The sequence below is a fragment of the Pygoscelis adeliae genome, unplaced genomic scaffold (genome assembly GCF_000699105.1).
Source record: "Pygoscelis adeliae isolate BGI_AS28 unplaced genomic scaffold, ASM69910v1 Scaffold427, whole genome shotgun sequence".
In the NCBI taxonomy this organism is placed as follows: domain Eukaryota; kingdom Metazoa; phylum Chordata; class Aves; order Sphenisciformes; family Spheniscidae; genus Pygoscelis; species Pygoscelis adeliae.
The window spans coordinates 493,106-509,321 of record NW_008825214.1 but is presented as its reverse complement, the minus strand read 5'-3'; the positions used below and the strand labels follow the sequence as shown (position 1 = coordinate 509,321).

Below are 16,216 nucleotides of genomic sequence, written 5' to 3'. Positions count from 1 at the left end.
GCTCTAGCTATAAAAATTCTTTTTCTGAGCTGTTCCTCAGAGCGAGCGTTACTGCCCAGCAATACTTGATTTCTGCTTGGTGAAGTGTTTCAGTTCCCCCCTGCCCTCCCCACTCAAAGTGTGGGGCAAGACCTGTGGGGCAGAGGTCTTCCTGCAGATCTGCCTGCGTTACATCTCATGCCCATGGGAGTTGTGTACACAACAGCCTGTGAAGATTCAGGCCTTTTTTATCCTTCCAAAAGCCCAAGGAACAGTACCAGCCTCTGAAATACAAGCTGAGTTTTTGCCCCTCTGGGTGAGAAATGACCGTCTCGTGTCAGGCTCAACTGCTCACATCCCCCCAAGCTTGTCACCTATTTGCCCTCTGTGGGATTGTACACTTTGCTCTGGGCTCCTGGGACGAGCAGTTACCGAACGGTTGGCCCATCTGACAATCCCAGAGGGGGCTTTGCAGTGCCCGCAGGGATTCCAGTCCTTGCCATTGCTTAGACTGAAGATCACCAGTTTGCTTTGCCCATGTGGGGCTCCTTGTGCTTGGCCCGTGGTGCTGCCAAGCTGTGCCCCTCTGGCTCTGCATAACCTTTAGATTCTCTTCAGATAAGTGACATGATGCTACATGTCACCTAAATAAACCATGATGTTTTGAAGGGAAGGTTATGTTGCTCCTAGATTCATCTGAAATTAACTTACATACAGCTCTTTGTAGTGGCCTTCAGTGTTATGCCCCAGTCACATATTCTATGGGGACCTTTTTGGAAGAGGGGGATGATCTACAGTTACTTACACTTTTAGCACAGGGTTCTGCTTCTTTGCTTGAACGTTTTCAGAGACACCAGCTTTTTCCCTTGGAAAACTCTTTCGTACAGAGGAAATGTTAAAAAGCCTTGGTTCTTGGCTTGGGGTTTTCTAGGGAGTTTCAAAAAAATGAGGCATACAGGTTCCCTTGGGAACCTGTGAGCCTGTTTGCATTAACATGTCTTTACGGTGCTTTTAAATGGGATTGTTGTCTTTCTTCTAGCTCCTTCGAGAACTCATAGAACGCAAAACCACTTCGTTGGACCCCAATGACCAGGTGGCAATGGGCAGGTAAGTAGGAAGTTGTCTGTAACATCATGAGCTTCCCCCCAGCACTGCATTCCAGTCCAGAAGTGCAAAACTACTTGTGGGCTTCCAGTCCAGTTCATTGTAGAGGGCAAAATTTTTAATGACTCTGGAGAAAGCATCTGGGTGTAAGAAATTGCATAACAAGTTATTAAAACAGTATGACATTAGTCAGGAGAGTCATCCTCTGTAACATATTCCTTAGTTATGGATCACACTGTCTGACTCCGAGTTTGCCAGCTTTTGAGCTGTGCCCTGGTTTGTCTGCGATCCCCTGAAGATACTTTCTAGTTGTAAAAGGCTTGTTCCGGACTTCAGATATCTCTGTCTCTCAGTGGTTCAGGCAGCGCAAAGGGAATCCATAGAGGGGTGTCTTAAGTGACCCCCCACGAGGGGGAACTACACAAAGTGACTGCCCGCTGCTGAAATTTGGCCTTTTCTCATTATGAGCTCTGATTTGTCATTGTTTTAGAGGAGCAAACCTTCTGTCGTGAGATCAGTTAAAGCAATTCTGTCTATGCTCTCTCCCTGCTGCAAGAAAAGATGCTATACAATTAAAACGATATCAGGGAATGTTTTCTGCATGCAGAAGTAAAATATAATTCCATGCAGGGAAGCTCTTATTTCTCTGTTTAATTATATAGTTAGAAAATAAAGCATCTTCCAAATACCACTTAATGAACAGTGTACATTTAAATAGCCATGGGCTATAATTTAGAAAAGTGTAAAAGCAGAGGAAGGCTGAAAATGCTGGAGTAGGGCTCTCCGCTGAAAAAGTGCTATGGGGGTATGCATATGGGGAGGGGGAGAAAATGCATTAGGAAATTTTGTGATTGTGAAATAACTTTTATCCTTGTAAAATATTACCCAAATTTTAGTGCAATGTGTCAAATTTATTTTGTGTATGTCTGGAATACTATGGAAAGCTATTCACTATAATTTAACATGATATAGACAAAATTACATTTAAGTGGTGATTACATTGTACATTTATCTGACTTTACAATAAAATAGATTACAGTAATTAAGATTATATTAAGATTGCAGTAATTGGATTTTGCTAGATTTTTTTCCCTGATGTCAAGTTTTCATTGTATAAATCAGGTAAGATGACGCTCGTTTTCGTAAAAAAATATTTATAACTAGTAGAAGTTTTCCCCTGCTGAAAACTTCTTTGACTTGATGAAGTTCTGTCTGAGGAGTTGACCTCTTCCTTCTAAATACAGTTGGGGATCAGACAGCACTTTCTGAAAGTGTTTATTGCTTTTCTTTCTTTTGTAGTTTTGTGTAGTAATAGTTGGAGCATTATATAGGGCTTCTTGCTAGATTTGCCAGGTTTAAGTCGGAGATGGTGGGGAGAAATACTTGCTTATAATTTTCAATATACTTTGCAAAACTGAGGGAGGAAATAAATTCAGAGCAGCTACTGCATCATGATAATTCTGTTCATGAAGTTAGCATAACCTGTCTCACTTAAAGAATCAGTTTAGGATGGGGCAGACCATCTATTCTGTTACGGGCTTTCTATATGCAAAACAGAAGTCATTCTAGTGATCGAGGCTGAAACAAAAAAGCAGTACCTGTAAAGACATTTTTTACAGATTTTAGCATTTATATTTTGTGAAGGTTTTTTTTTTAATTCTAAAGATTCTTAAAAATATTCGGTAATGAAGAAAGAATGAAAAATGGAGCCAAGCTTGTGGCCTCCACGGGTTTCCCTGCAGGTAGAATGTTCTCACTGAACAGCGACTGTCTCATCGGGATCAGCAGGTCTGGTCTGCGTGTCCCATTGTGGCTGGAGTCAGGGGGAACGCTTATTGTTTAAATGCCACGTCCGTGGAGTGAAGCAGTACCACGGGCACTTGAAGTTTCATACTTGTTTTCCTGAGGTTCTGATCTCCTTCACTTGCGTAACTGTAATAGGTAGAAGGGCTGGGAAGGGCCTCAGAGCCCAGCGTACCTAATGCTCGTTTTCCTAGTGGCTCTAAAAGTTGTGTAACTGTCGTTTTGCATTCCTCAGGCAATGGCTGGCCATCCAGAAGTTACGAAGCAAAATAAAGAAGAAAGTGGACAGAAAAGCCAGTAAAGGAAGGAGAATCCGGTGGGTATCAGCTTCTGCAAGAAGTTCTGATTTTGCCGAATGAAGTCTGGCTGCGCTGGGTGGGCTCTGGGGTGCATTGGTAGGCTTATTCATGCCTTTTAGGGCAAGATGTCTTGCTCTGGGGCATCCACTGGGGTATCTTAATGTTTTTTGAGCTAAGGGCTTGGTTGGATGCAGGCTGTGAGCGTTGCCCAGATTAGTCTTGACCATAGTGTTCATTGATCTCAGAAAACACTGGAGGGAGGTAGGTGTTCAAATGTTCCTAAGCGATTTGGCGCCGTAATTTCTAGTGAAAGCCAATAAACACCTCTTGTGTGGTATATATTTAGCTGACTAAAACGTAGCTAGCAGCTCCAGGGGAAGATGTGCAGAAATGCCTCAGTGAGGCAGATGTCTATTTCCCACTGACTGTCAGTTGGAATTTGGTGTCTAATCTCTCTTTATTTTTGTAAGTCCCATCACAGCTTTCTTTAGTTTCAAAGCATTACACATCCTGACTCCTGGATCACTGACTTGCGTTGATCTCTCCCGTTGTGTTTCCACTGGAAGAACCTTCCACGCGGTAGGGTGGAAAGGGAAGCAGTCTGGAGAGGATGGAGTTTTTTTTCCCCTTTGCAGAGCAGATATATTAGTCTCCCTGAGTTTAGCATGACTGCATGATTTGTAGTAGAGGAGGTGTTTGTGGCAGGGAGGCATGCTGAAAAGCCGCACTGCTTCCTGAAAAATCCGCAACATTAACCATCCTTTTGTGAGTAAACTATAAATCGTGAGTTTAGATGGCATCTGATAGAAAGTCAGTGGAGTCAGTCTGGGTCAGGCCTGGCATAGCAATTTTTAAGATAGATGTCATAAGATAATTTATTAAAAGAGGGAAGAGCTACTTTGTTGGCCTGAAAAGCCTATAATTATTGACTATCAATATTCTTTTCTGTCAGCATCACACATAATTGGATATATTCATGATTCAGTCAAAACTACTGACAACATCACACAACTGAGTCAGACTCGTAAACCTCCAGGAATAATGGGGAAGTCTCTCATTGTGTGCAATCTGTGCGCTTCAGCATTCCTGAGAGATCAGCTATCTCGCCAAGTCAATTGCCTCTTAGATCTTAGGTGCCTTTTTTTTCTTCTTTAAATAAAAGTTGCACTGACCCTGCAGGGAAAATATCAATAAAAGAAAAAAGTGTCATTGTCTGTGTTTAGGATTAACATGCAGTTAAGCTCCAGCATCTTTTCAGAACAGTCCAGTAGAGCCTAAATGGGTGTTTTTAAATAGTTGGTTCTTCCACTGAGAGACTCGGTGTCACCCCAAGCAGATTACTTGTCCTCTGTTCTTCCTTTTCCTTCTCTAAAACTGGGGCAGCAGCGCTTAGATTTGTTTTCGTGACGGACTTTGAGATCCTGGAAAGCAAACTATCACATACTAAGTTTCATCTGTCTCCATAATTCTTCCTTTTTAGCAATCCTTTAGCAAACCTTCAATGTTGTAGCATGCGTGGATGAAACGTGCTAGTTTATTGTAGGGTCTGAGGGTCTTCAAGTGCTTCCAAAAGCAGTCGATCTTGCGCTTGACGTGAGTACCTGTCCCCTTCATAGGCAGGGAAATTGGGCCACTAAGAGGGGAAGCAAGCTCATCCTGAAACTCCACAGTCGAGCTTAAGAAACCTGGTGCCTAGAACTCTGCTATCCCTCGCTAGGACCTGCCTTTTCTTGAGGTAGATACAGAGGAGTGATGTGTGCACACCTATTTTTCATGTCAGTGATTTCTGGTCCTGTGCTGCATGGGATGTCTTTCTGTGAATGAAATTAAATATTTTTATCTGCTAGACTGGGATTTTTAAAGCCCTGATTTAAAAAATGTGACAGTAATTAGTTCTGGACAAACAACTCATGTCAGAGGATTTATCAGAATTGCTAAGTCCCCTTGCCACTACGCAGACTGTCCCTGTATAAGCTTTGATCTGTATGAATCCATCAGTTGTTAATGTCTCACGAGCGAACTATTTCATAGTCCAGCCTGTTGACCTGTTGTTTGTTGCAGTCCAAGCCCTGCACGGCTATGTCTGTTCCCTGACTCGATCATTACAGCGTTAGACCAGGGCAGTTGCTTCCATTACGAGTGACAAAGACTTGATTGTGCAGAGAAGCCCTTGTGTAAGGGTGAGCGTGTGCTGTGCCTGAAGAGCCATTCTGAAATAGTCTTGCGAGCTAAAAATCCCCTCGAGGGAATGTTCCTGCATAAGCAAACAAAAGGGAGTGCAGAGGTGACAGAGTGGAAAGGTGATTCTGGGCAAATGCTTGTGAATCCTTTTGCCTGCTATTTGTCAAGTGCTAAAAATAGCAGCAGCTTGGATAAAACATTTCAGACTTGGGTCGGCAGCATGGTAGTGTACACCAAGAGCCGTTGGTTTGGAATCTCCTGCCCTTAGACACTAGGGTTTAAAGCCACCTTTTCATTCAGAGTTTTTCAGTATCCTGTTAAATTTCATCTGTCAGGTCCTTGAATATGAGTCGCGAAAAGCTACTGCAAGTTCCTAGCCCAGTGTGGAAAGCGGGAAGGGGATCCCGTATCTGGAGGTGCAGTACAGCTTGCAGAAATATTTTGGTGGATCAGAAGCTGAGACAGATGCAGCACTGTATCACCCTTGACATGCCCCGTCTCTTCTTTGCACAGGTCTTTTTCCTGTCTCCTTCTTTGCCTGTTTTTACATGCTCCATTTGTAAGTTATTCAGGGTAAGACTTTCCAACTATGGGTATGGCTGGCAGAGTGGGATTTTGATATCCTTTAGGGCTCTAGATACCACAGAGCAAGGAAAAAGCGATAGCAGATGGATGCTTGAGAAGGTCTGATGCTCTGACGCTTCTGCTGCCTGCAGTGGGCTCTTTGGGCACAAATTCCAGAAGGTGATTAAGACACCAGCTGAACGGAAGGCTGAAAACGAGTTCTTGTTTCTCTGTCTGACTTTTCAGGGTTGTCTGTCTGGGAGTCTGATTAGGTACTCGCACACAATTAATGGATGCTGTATGTCCTCTTTCTAGCTGTGATAAAAAAGGATTTGCTTGCTATTCAGTTCATTGCATCATCTGATTATTCTTGTGTCCGTGTTATAAGAAAGGAGGAGGAGGAGGGGAGGGAGGGGGAATTGCCAGCTACAACTAGTGACTCATTAGATATCAGCCACCAGGAAAACCAGTGTTTTGCATTTCAGGGGCTGGTATGTTTCTAGTGAAGCAGCAACGTTTCCTTTTCATTAATAGTTACTAATGTGCTGCCTGCTTATTTCCTGCACTATTCAGGTATCATGTCCATAGCAAGCTGGTGAGCTTCATGGCACCTATTGACCACTGTACAATGAATGATGATGCCAGGTGAGTAATAGATTAATTATGTTTCTCAAATGGCTTCATGACAGCATGATATTGACCTGTTCTTCAGTCTGTCGCCCCCTCCATTTCTTCTTATCAGTTAACCATTTGTCACTGGCATCATAGCCTGGGTGTCTCGGTCACATCTGTCCAGGCAGTCTGGCTGAGCTTTCAGTCTGTAATTACTGTGACACCAAACAAGAAATTTTCATAAATCTCAGTACCTACATTTTGATTGCTCCTTTAGAACTCCTCCAATTTTGAAATCTTCTAGTTTTATGGAATTATTTTGGAAATAGACAACTAAGTTATCTGGTGTCTTCACGTATAATCGAAACTTACAAAGAACTTGTCTTTTAACAGAAATGGCAACTGTTTTAAATTCTGGTTAGTATGCATTTTCTTAAATCAGATAATAACTGGAAGAGTTCAGTCAAGATTCACTCAAGGCCTAAATGTTCCTTGTGTTTATGTCTATTTAAAGAGTGAAGAATTTTATTGGAAGACTATAATGTTTTAAAGTGCTAATTAGTAAAGAAAATATCAATGAGGTTTTGTGCATAGTTACTAGATAGTTTTTCTACATATACACCCATATTTCTTAAGTATTACATTTTTAAACTAAATCTCAAAATGCTGAGCTTTTTGTGGGAAGGAGGTGGAATAATTTTTCCAGTGAATGGATGTAGGCGGCTTGAGAAACATCTTTCCCCTGGGTTGTGGAACAAGTTTGTGCTTTGTGAGAGAGAGATGTCATTTGTCTGTTTGCAAAATGGAAACCAAATACCCGCTGTTCTTAGACTGTTGCCTTTTGGAGTATTGCACAGACTTCTGGATGAGAGCTCTCCAGTAAGCTGGCACTAAGATGTTTTGTGTCCATAATAAGACCTGTGCTGTTTCATCATGCATCTTTCTCATAGTTTCTTTGCTCTTTTTTTCTTTTTTTCAAGTGAGAAAACTGCTCTGATTTCTGAATATTGTCTAGATCCTCTCGCCACAAAAATAAATGTGTTGGATGTGTAGGATGAAAGCTATGCCTCCAGCCATATAAGGCGGTCAGTTCTGCCCCCTGCTTACCTGGATCACAGGAGTGGCTCGGGCACTGTGAGATTAGACGTACACACTTTTGTTTATTTGGCAAATAAATCAAGTGCATTTTTGTTTCTGATATGCAGGGCCTGAGCTAGCAGCTATCTGTGCTTCCCAGCTGGCAAGGACCTCCTTATCTATATGGAATTGGTGTCTTTGCTGTTTTGGATAGCCCCAAATAGGGGCAGGATAGACACACATTCCTAGTAGAGTCGTGCCATCCTGTAGAAATGGTTCTGGGATGTGCTGCTCGTTTCCCACATCTTTTTGTCTGAGGGTAATTAGCAGGTGGCATATGTGTGTTTGCGAAAAACCGGTTCGTACCACATGCATTAATAATACGCATGACTCTAGTATTTCTCTATCTTAATATTATGTCCAGTTGACTGGTATGGTGGGTTGACCTTGGCTGGATGCCAGGGGCACCAAGCCGCAGGCAGTTTAATAAAGCAAAAGTAAAGGCCGCACATGGAAGCAAAGGAAAACAAAAGATTTATTCTCTACTTCCCATCAGTAGGTGATGTCCAGCCACTTCCTGGGAAGTAGGGCTTCAGTCTGCATAGCGGTTGCTCCGGAAGACAAACATCGTAATAATGAATGTCCCACCTCTCTGCCTCCTCCTTTCTCTTAGCTTTTACTGCTGAGCAGATGTCATACATCATACAGTATGGAATATCCCTTTGGTCAGTTTGGGTCAGTTGTCCTGGCTATGTCCCCCCCCAAGATCTCGCCCACCCCCAGCCTAGTGGTGAGGGGGGAATGTTGGAGAGACAGCCTCGATGCTGTGGAGCACTGCTCAGCAGTAGCCAAAACACTGGTGCGTTATCAACACCTTTGTAGCTACCAATACAAAGCACAGCACTATGAGGGCTGCTATGGGGAAAATTAACTCCCACCTCAGCCAGACCCAATACAACTGGCTACTACTTATGCTTCGAGAATTTTGAATGAGGTTAGGATGTCTGTCATTTTTTGCGTATAGTACATATTGCCCTGTCCTACAGGTTAGGCAGGCATACAGACTCCTGCTCTGTCCCCAGAATGAAGGCAAGCTCAGCTTGCATGGGGTATGTGTGAGGGGGAGGAAGGTGAAAAAAAAATGGTAAGACTGATCCTAATACTCTAGGAGTTACACTGTGTTTGCTGTCCCCAGAGGTGACATTGCCTCCTCCTTTGCAGTCCACCGCACTCACTTGTGTTCTAAAAGTTGCATAGAAAATGCATTCTGTAAGCCAAAATCCTCCAGCAAGTCAATGCAAACGTGAAGTGCATCGAAACAGCTGGGACAGTGGAGTCGTTCTGCACAATAGCCTTCTTGGGCCTCAGCTACACTTCATCTGGCTGCCATCTTCATAACCCTTATTCCCCTCGCTTCTCGCGAGGCACCTTGAGTCCACCACAAACTGCACGGGGTCTGGCTGACCCTCAGAAGCTATTACAGCTAATAGGATGCTATCTATGTTATGCTGTGTTGACATAGTTATCATTGTGGTAGGGACAGAGTGTTTGACATTTGGTTTACTGAAAATGTCTCCTGGGGGTTTTCTCCACATTGAGCGGGTTATTACATCGCTTGCATGTTTTACTGATTCTTTGGTGGCAGCAGTGTGGCAGCAGCTGCTGCTGCTTATTGTCTGACTGCAGGAAATTATTTCTTACATTAAGTTTATTAGTCGCTTTGGAGGCCCGCCATATTTTCTGTTAATGGCATTTTAGTCACTTATCTCCTGATGTTGCTTTAGCCGTCTAGAGTGAGACTGTCGGTTGATGTGTTCGCACACCAGCAAGTGTGCCTGAGGGTCATATCATGTGGGCAGCTGTACCCCATTCTGCCAAGATCAGGCTTTCAAGCAGACCCTGGACATGGATGGGGCAATGCTGGAATCAGGCTGGGCAGGTTCTGTTCCTAGTTCTGCCGGTGGCTTCATGGGTGACCTTGAGCAGGTCGCTCTGTGTTTCTGTGACTCTGATTCCCCTTCTGAGCCACGGAGGTCTGCTGTTGAGAAGTGCCTGTAAAAAACAGTGGTTTAGTAATAGTAATAGTAGTATTTCATTTTTTTAACACACAGCTTTTGTTTTAGACAAGACACGGATACACAAATAGAAGCCTAAGCTTTCCTCACTGTTTGCCAAAATGCCTGCTGGTTACCTGTAACACAAAGAATATGCCTTACCTTTGCCTATTGCAGGCATTACAGGCTTCCTTAAGCAGTTCCTCTGCAGCTTCCTCCCCACGGGATGTGCTTGGGCATTGTTTAGTCCTCATGTTGAGCTTAAATTTCCCTCTGCTGTAATTTAGGCCCATTATTTCTTGTCCTGTTCAATGTGGGCTTTAAGAACAGATTCTTATTTCCTCTTTGCAGCAGCCCTTCCGCATTTGGGTGGGCATTCTTGCTTTGCACACTGAAAACCTGGGCATTATTTAGCTTAGCTTCCTTCCTTCCCTCCATAGTTTACACCATTTATGTTTTCATCGAGACATAAAACATATTCAAAATACTGGAGTGGCCAGTGTCTGAAAATTAGGCCTCTATAGGTGATTTGGTTCAATTCTCCCAAAATGAAGATATCTGCTGCTATCAGTCATTTTTTTGAAAATCATAGCCACTCTCTAGGGGTCACTTCACATCTCTGTTTAAAATGCCCCTGCACTTGCCATGGGCCATAATACCTCTCTAGCAGCACATAGCCATACCGGACAAGGCAAGAAGAATTCGACATCTGCTTTAAACTGCAGGTGAATTAAAAAGAAAGGACCAGGCCTGTACGCATGAGAGGGAAGCAGTAATGATAACAGCTTTCCTTTGTGACAGAAGGTAATTTTATTGTTTGCAAGTGTGAATTACTAGATTGAAAATGCAAGTATACACTTCACAGTGATGTGATCATGCTCTGAGCCATTTTTTTTTCTGCTCAGGCACTTAAAAGGCGTGACCCCAAAATAAATACACATCTGAACAACGGGGCGCTCCGTGTTGTAGTGTGAGAAATTTTAAAGTGTCAGTGAGCTGTATATAAAAAAGGGTTGTAGAAACAGAGCTGGCAGAACATTCTCCTTAGGTTCTGCCAGTGGCTACAGTGGCAGGTAGATACCTGGAAAAATGCCGGTAAATAAATACGGATGTGCAGATGTGGATGGGCAGAAGTCGGGGGGGATGGTGTAGAGTCCGGGGGGTGCGAGTGGTGGAGTAGTTCTGGTTCTTCTTCGGCTGTGCCAAGTCCTCACTCCCCGTGAGGAACTGCACAAGCCCTTTGTCACTGGGGCAAAAGCAGAGGGGAGTTGTCTGTCACTCTTTTCTTGCTTTGCTTGCTGTAAGCGCTTTCGAAGGCATGAGACTGTGTAGCACTGTAATACCTTGCTGTTTTCTGTATATTTAAATAGCTCATGCAGCCTAGGAATACATTTGGGGCCTGATTCTCCTGTACATTTAAGCCATTTTACACTACTCTGGCTGTGCAGAGAGACCTTAAAATGGTGCAAGGAACTGCTAGCACTCACCTGAAGGTCCCTGTGGGGTGGTGTCATGGCTGTGGGACACCCAGGACTTCTGGGGATCTGGCACATCAAGTTTATCACTTGCCACTGCTGCTGGCTGAGGAAACAAAGAGCAAATGCATGTGAGGAGAAACAGCCTGAGCGCTGCATGGAGAAGGGGATGAACAGTCACTCCAGAATTGTTTTACAGCCTGAATTTGAGAAAAGAAACGTAGAAGTATAATAACTGCCTTTGTCAACATCACTGCCACATTCTTTCTTATTCTTGCTGCTGGTTGGAATAATAGCATTCGTGCAGACAATTAATCTTCCACTTGCCAGTTTTTCATGCACCCTACGCATGGGCATGGCTGTTTAACCTTGTGCTCACATATATTATGTTGTAATGTGTGGGACACTGGTGGCCTCGAGCCCTCCTCTATTTTAACCCCTCTTTGGTAGTATTTTAAAACATACACTGGAAAGTGATTTTTATGGTTATCTTGGGGTATATGTTTATAGACTTAAATACGTTTATTGTACTCTTGGGCCAAGGTTTTTCTAATCGGTCCAAGGTCATTGCTATGTAAATGGGCCTGCCCTAAGACAGGGAACCTGAAGGCGAAAGCTTGAGTGTAAGTGTGCTGTGGTGGTTGTCCAGAGGGGAGGGTAGCAGTCTCGGGCAGGAATTACCCAGGATTGGAACAGGGTTGATCTCTCTCTGGTTGTGATTTCGCCTGGGTTTGAGGGTGGCATCATGTGGGTGCCACTTATTGGACTTTGCTTGAAATACGCTTTTCCCATCTTCATGAGCTAGGGTACTTCACTGATCCCATTGCTCCAGTGTCTAGCGTAGTGTAATCTTTAATATAATCATCCTTCAGTACCACCATGTTCAACAGAGCTGGGAAGATGCCAGTCTTCTCTGTCTTACACTTTGGGAAATGAGGCACGGAGAAATGATAGCCCGTATCTCCAAAGGTATTTGGGTCCAGAAATCCGTGAGTCAGGAGCCTCAGTGACTTGCCAAAGGTGACACAGCAGGTCTGGGCCAGAGCCATAGTTGAACACAGATCTTCGGTGCAGTCACCTTCAGCTGGCCTAGCTCTGAGCAGTCTCATGTTTTCAGGAGATCAGACATCTCTGCACTCACAGAAAGCTCCTGTGCTAGGTACTTCTTTATGGGCAAACTGAGGCTAGAGATTGTGGCTGAAGGCCTGCATGTCTAGGGACAAGCGAGCATATTTTCAGTTTGTGCAGAGTTGTCCTATCTGCAGGAGTTGATCCTATAAACAGCCTAGTTGTGGCAAGGTCGGGTAAAGTCTGTGTTCCTGGGAAGATCTGTGTGTGGATTTTGGTTTTGTTATATCTCTCTGTCAGCTTTGATATATAGATCTTCAGATCTCTGCACTGTACATGAGTGCGGAACAGAGACTAAACACAGACACTTTAAAAAAAGGTATAATATCAAATTACTGCTAAGTTTGATGAACATCATTATTTCACCTCTGGAGGACGGTAACTTGCAGGAGAGACGTTCTTTAAGGACACACATGTTTGGTCCAAACACCTTTATCTCCCAAGACGACTCAGGTTATTCTGACAGGTAAAACAAGATTGTGCAAATATGCAACAGTGATCTAATCAGCTGGAACAACAGCAATATTTTAACCGGCGCTACCTTTTAACAGCATCATTAAGGGCTCTCATTACTCTTTTATTAGAGGCTCACTCTATTTCTTATCAGATTACAGAATGAACATAACTCATGGCACTGATTTGATCTCTTGTTAAAGAGGATTACAGCTTTGCATTAACTTGGATTGACACGGTTTATAATTTGCTGTTGATACACATGCTGGCGGTGTCACATGTTTGACCCCCTCCCCACAGCACCGCTGAGGAAAAGGACACCCATACATCATCATTAAAGATGGCACCCAGTGCAGAAATGGGAGGCAAAAGGAGGCTTTTCTGCAGTAAAGTCAGGCAGGACAAAAGAGACGTGTTCTCAAGTGCAAGCTGAAATTCTAAACGGGGATTTCTAACTGGGTGAACGTGGGGGAGAATATATTGGCTTTTAGATGGGTTGCTTTTTACCTCGGCAAATGGTTCTTCATTACGGAGGAGGACTTTGCATCCGTTATGAGCCAAATTAGAGGGAAGAAGATGGCTGTAATGGGACTGTGTCAAACCATGCAGTTCCACCCGCAACATGAGGCACAGAAACCTTTCCAGGAGCTGGGGGAATTTCCCCTGCTCTTCTCAGACCTCTCAACATTGTGGTTGTCACCAGTTAGTGAACTGATCCCTGCCTTCGGGCAGTACTGATCATACACCACCAGCTGATGGTGTTAGTTTAGCCAGATAACCTGTTCGCCTCTGGTGGAAGTTACCTTATTGTCATGTCCCTGCTTTGTGGGAACCCCAGGCAACTGGGGCTTCAAGCTAGGGATGCGTGTCCATGTTGTGGCTCCCTTCTCCCAGCTCCTGTGTACTGCCCATGCATTGTAGGGCTGATCACAGTGTATTTCCTCTGCTGCCTTTTTTTTTTTTTTTTAGTATGTGGTAAAGTGCTGACCAGGTATTTCCAATGCACCGTACTTAGCATTACTATATAGATACCTGTATGTATATACATACGTATATAAAAGTCTCTCCACACCTATGGTGATACGTTTTGTGTTTGACTTTGGAAGCGCAGACTTGCAAGGCAGCAGAACTGGGCTCAGGGCAGGAATCACTGCCTAAAATCCCACGGCCAAGCGCAAGAAATTAAGTCCATGACTCCAGCAGTCCCGTTGGCTTCAGGTCATGCTTGGTAGAAGAGCATCCAGCCCACTCTTGTTCTTCCATGAGCACACCAGTGCCTGCTGGGAAGCTGAATTAAGACACAGATTATCCAGCTGCCAGTGAGGTTCGGATTAGAGCATTTCCCTTGGATTCAGCCAGGACATTGTGTATTTTCCCAATCAGCATTCTCACTCTTGGACTTAGTACAGTTGCTTTGTCACAGTGTGTCTTGCTGCAAGCAGAGGGGGGTACGTAGTAGGAAATCCTGGTATTAAAAGATTAATTTACTTATATGACATAAGAATTTAATATTTTAAAAAAATAATTAAAAGTTGGTGAGATACCAGCCTTTAACTTAGCTCACTTTGTACTTCAGGTATTAAAACACCATGAGACTAGATTAATGGAGGAATTTGGGCTCTGCGATTGTCAATCCAGTACGTTCACCATGACAGAAGTCCCTGAAAGGAGGCAAAGCCCTTCTTTCTGGAAGAACTAACCAGCGGCTTCTGTGCTGCGTGGCACAAACCTCGGGTGACTGTGTTGGTGCGAGAAGAATTATTCTAAGTTTATATAGACGCAGCCTGGAAGAAAGGTTGTGCTGCTTTGTGTTGGCTTTGTTTTGGGAAACAAAGGGAGTAGCGCTAATGTGCGGGGCAGTCTCTCAGAGTGTGCAGTGCTCTGACATTTTAGAGAAAACTGGTGTTTCTGGCATGAGGCTGTGGGTGGGAGGGCAAGCTGCCTACCTGGGCTCTGTGGCTTCTGGAAGAGCCCCCTGGTATGGTATGGCAGGGACCCTCTCGGGTCCCTTGGGGGAGAGGTAGGGACTCTCCTGGGGAGGTGATGTGTACCCTGCTGCGCACCCTGAGCTGGCTCGTTGGGGAGCCTGGTGCTCAGCGAGGGGGAGCCCTGAGCTGCACTGGGAACCGAGAAAAAAGCATGTGTTGTCATGTGAAACTAAACCTGTTGGTCCTGAGGCACCGTGGCTTCAGTATCATTCTGCCCTTTGTGTATCATTTTGTTTGGTGGCTTTTTATCCCTCTAACCTTTGACTTGGCCTTAGAAGTCAGCTCATGTAGATGGCAGTTAAGTATCCCGTATCGCTTTTAACCGTAGTTGTTAGAAGGGCTGGTATTTGAACAAGGAGTTTTTGTATGTTTTGAAGCTGGCAGCAGTGAAGTGGTGTACGTGACCCTGGTTAGTGCCAATGGGCTGAAATCATCATGTCCCAACATTTGATGTTTGACATCCCTAGTAAGAAGACAGACGCCTCTGTTATGGAAATTTCCTTTTTAAAGGGGAAAAAAAATAACCTGTTAAGAGCTGCAAGATGATTTGTCGTCCTTCCTTTGTGAGACAATTTGTCTTCTCCTGCATCAAATCTGTTATAAAACAGGCAAGCTGTGAAAGAGGGAAATCATCCTAGGAATATGGGATGTTAAGGTACACAAAGGATGGTCCCCTCCGTGCGGCTGTGCGCACGTCTGCGCAGGGCACTTGCACTTGCAGCATTACAGTGGCTGCTCTGCTCAAATACCCGTCTAAAAACAGAGGCTGAGAAAGCAACATTTTATGAATTTCATGGGAAAATTAAAGCTGCTGGAAAGCATCCCAGTGGAGCAAGCTGGAGGTTTCTGAACCTCCCTGTTTTGCCACCTCTCCAGCCACTTGTCCACATCTTTTATGCTTTGTGCTGTAAAAGCTCGTATGAAAATGTGAGTGCTATTGGGACCAAAATCAGGATGAGAGAGGTGCCATCTCTGCTCCTGTTAATGCTGTCCTGAGCTCAAGGCTGGTCAATAGGCAGGTGGCTGTGTGCTGGTGTAAAGGGGAAACGTTCAGAATTGGTGGCAGAGATGGCAGGTCTGAACCCTGGGTCTGGTTAAGTTTGGGGGACGGTACCTTGAGCAGCAGCCCTTCCATCTCTCTGCTGTCCTCCTGCTCCCCACCCCATCCCCAGATCCAGCCTCACAAAATGTGCAGAGTCCCTTTGTTTAGGGCAAGAACCAGCTTTCTGAAATATTTATAAATCTTGTGCCTGGTCTCATGAGACAAACCAGAGGTCACATGTCACCTTTCATAATTTAAAGCCGTGGGGCTAAAAGCATTTGCACAGGCTTGAAGGACCCAATCCTGACCTGCCTGAGCGAGAGAGAATTGCGGCAGACCTTTCTGAATCTCCTTCAAGCGCCGGGCACGGTGATGAGAGCCGTCTGGCTGTGTAATTTATAGCCGGAGTTGTGCGCTCCGGTTTTGGGCCGTGGCGGGGAAGCGAGTGAGAGAGTGC

At 44.4% G+C, this 16,216-nt stretch overlaps 1 protein-coding gene across 1 annotated transcript in view; it reads left to right on the top strand.

Annotated features, from left to right (window-relative positions):
• The window catches only part of AATF (apoptosis antagonizing transcription factor), a 55,963-nt gene that overhangs the window by 32,104 nt on the left and 7,643 nt on the right, over window positions 1-16,216 (top strand). The window contains exons 9-11 of the mRNA XM_009329125.1: window positions 1,019-1,086; window positions 3,122-3,202; window positions 6,504-6,575. Coding sequence (XP_009327400.1) covers window positions 1,019-1,086; window positions 3,122-3,202; window positions 6,504-6,575 — 221 coding nt within the window. The remainder of the gene's footprint in view (window positions 1-1,018; window positions 1,087-3,121; window positions 3,203-6,503; window positions 6,576-16,216) is intronic.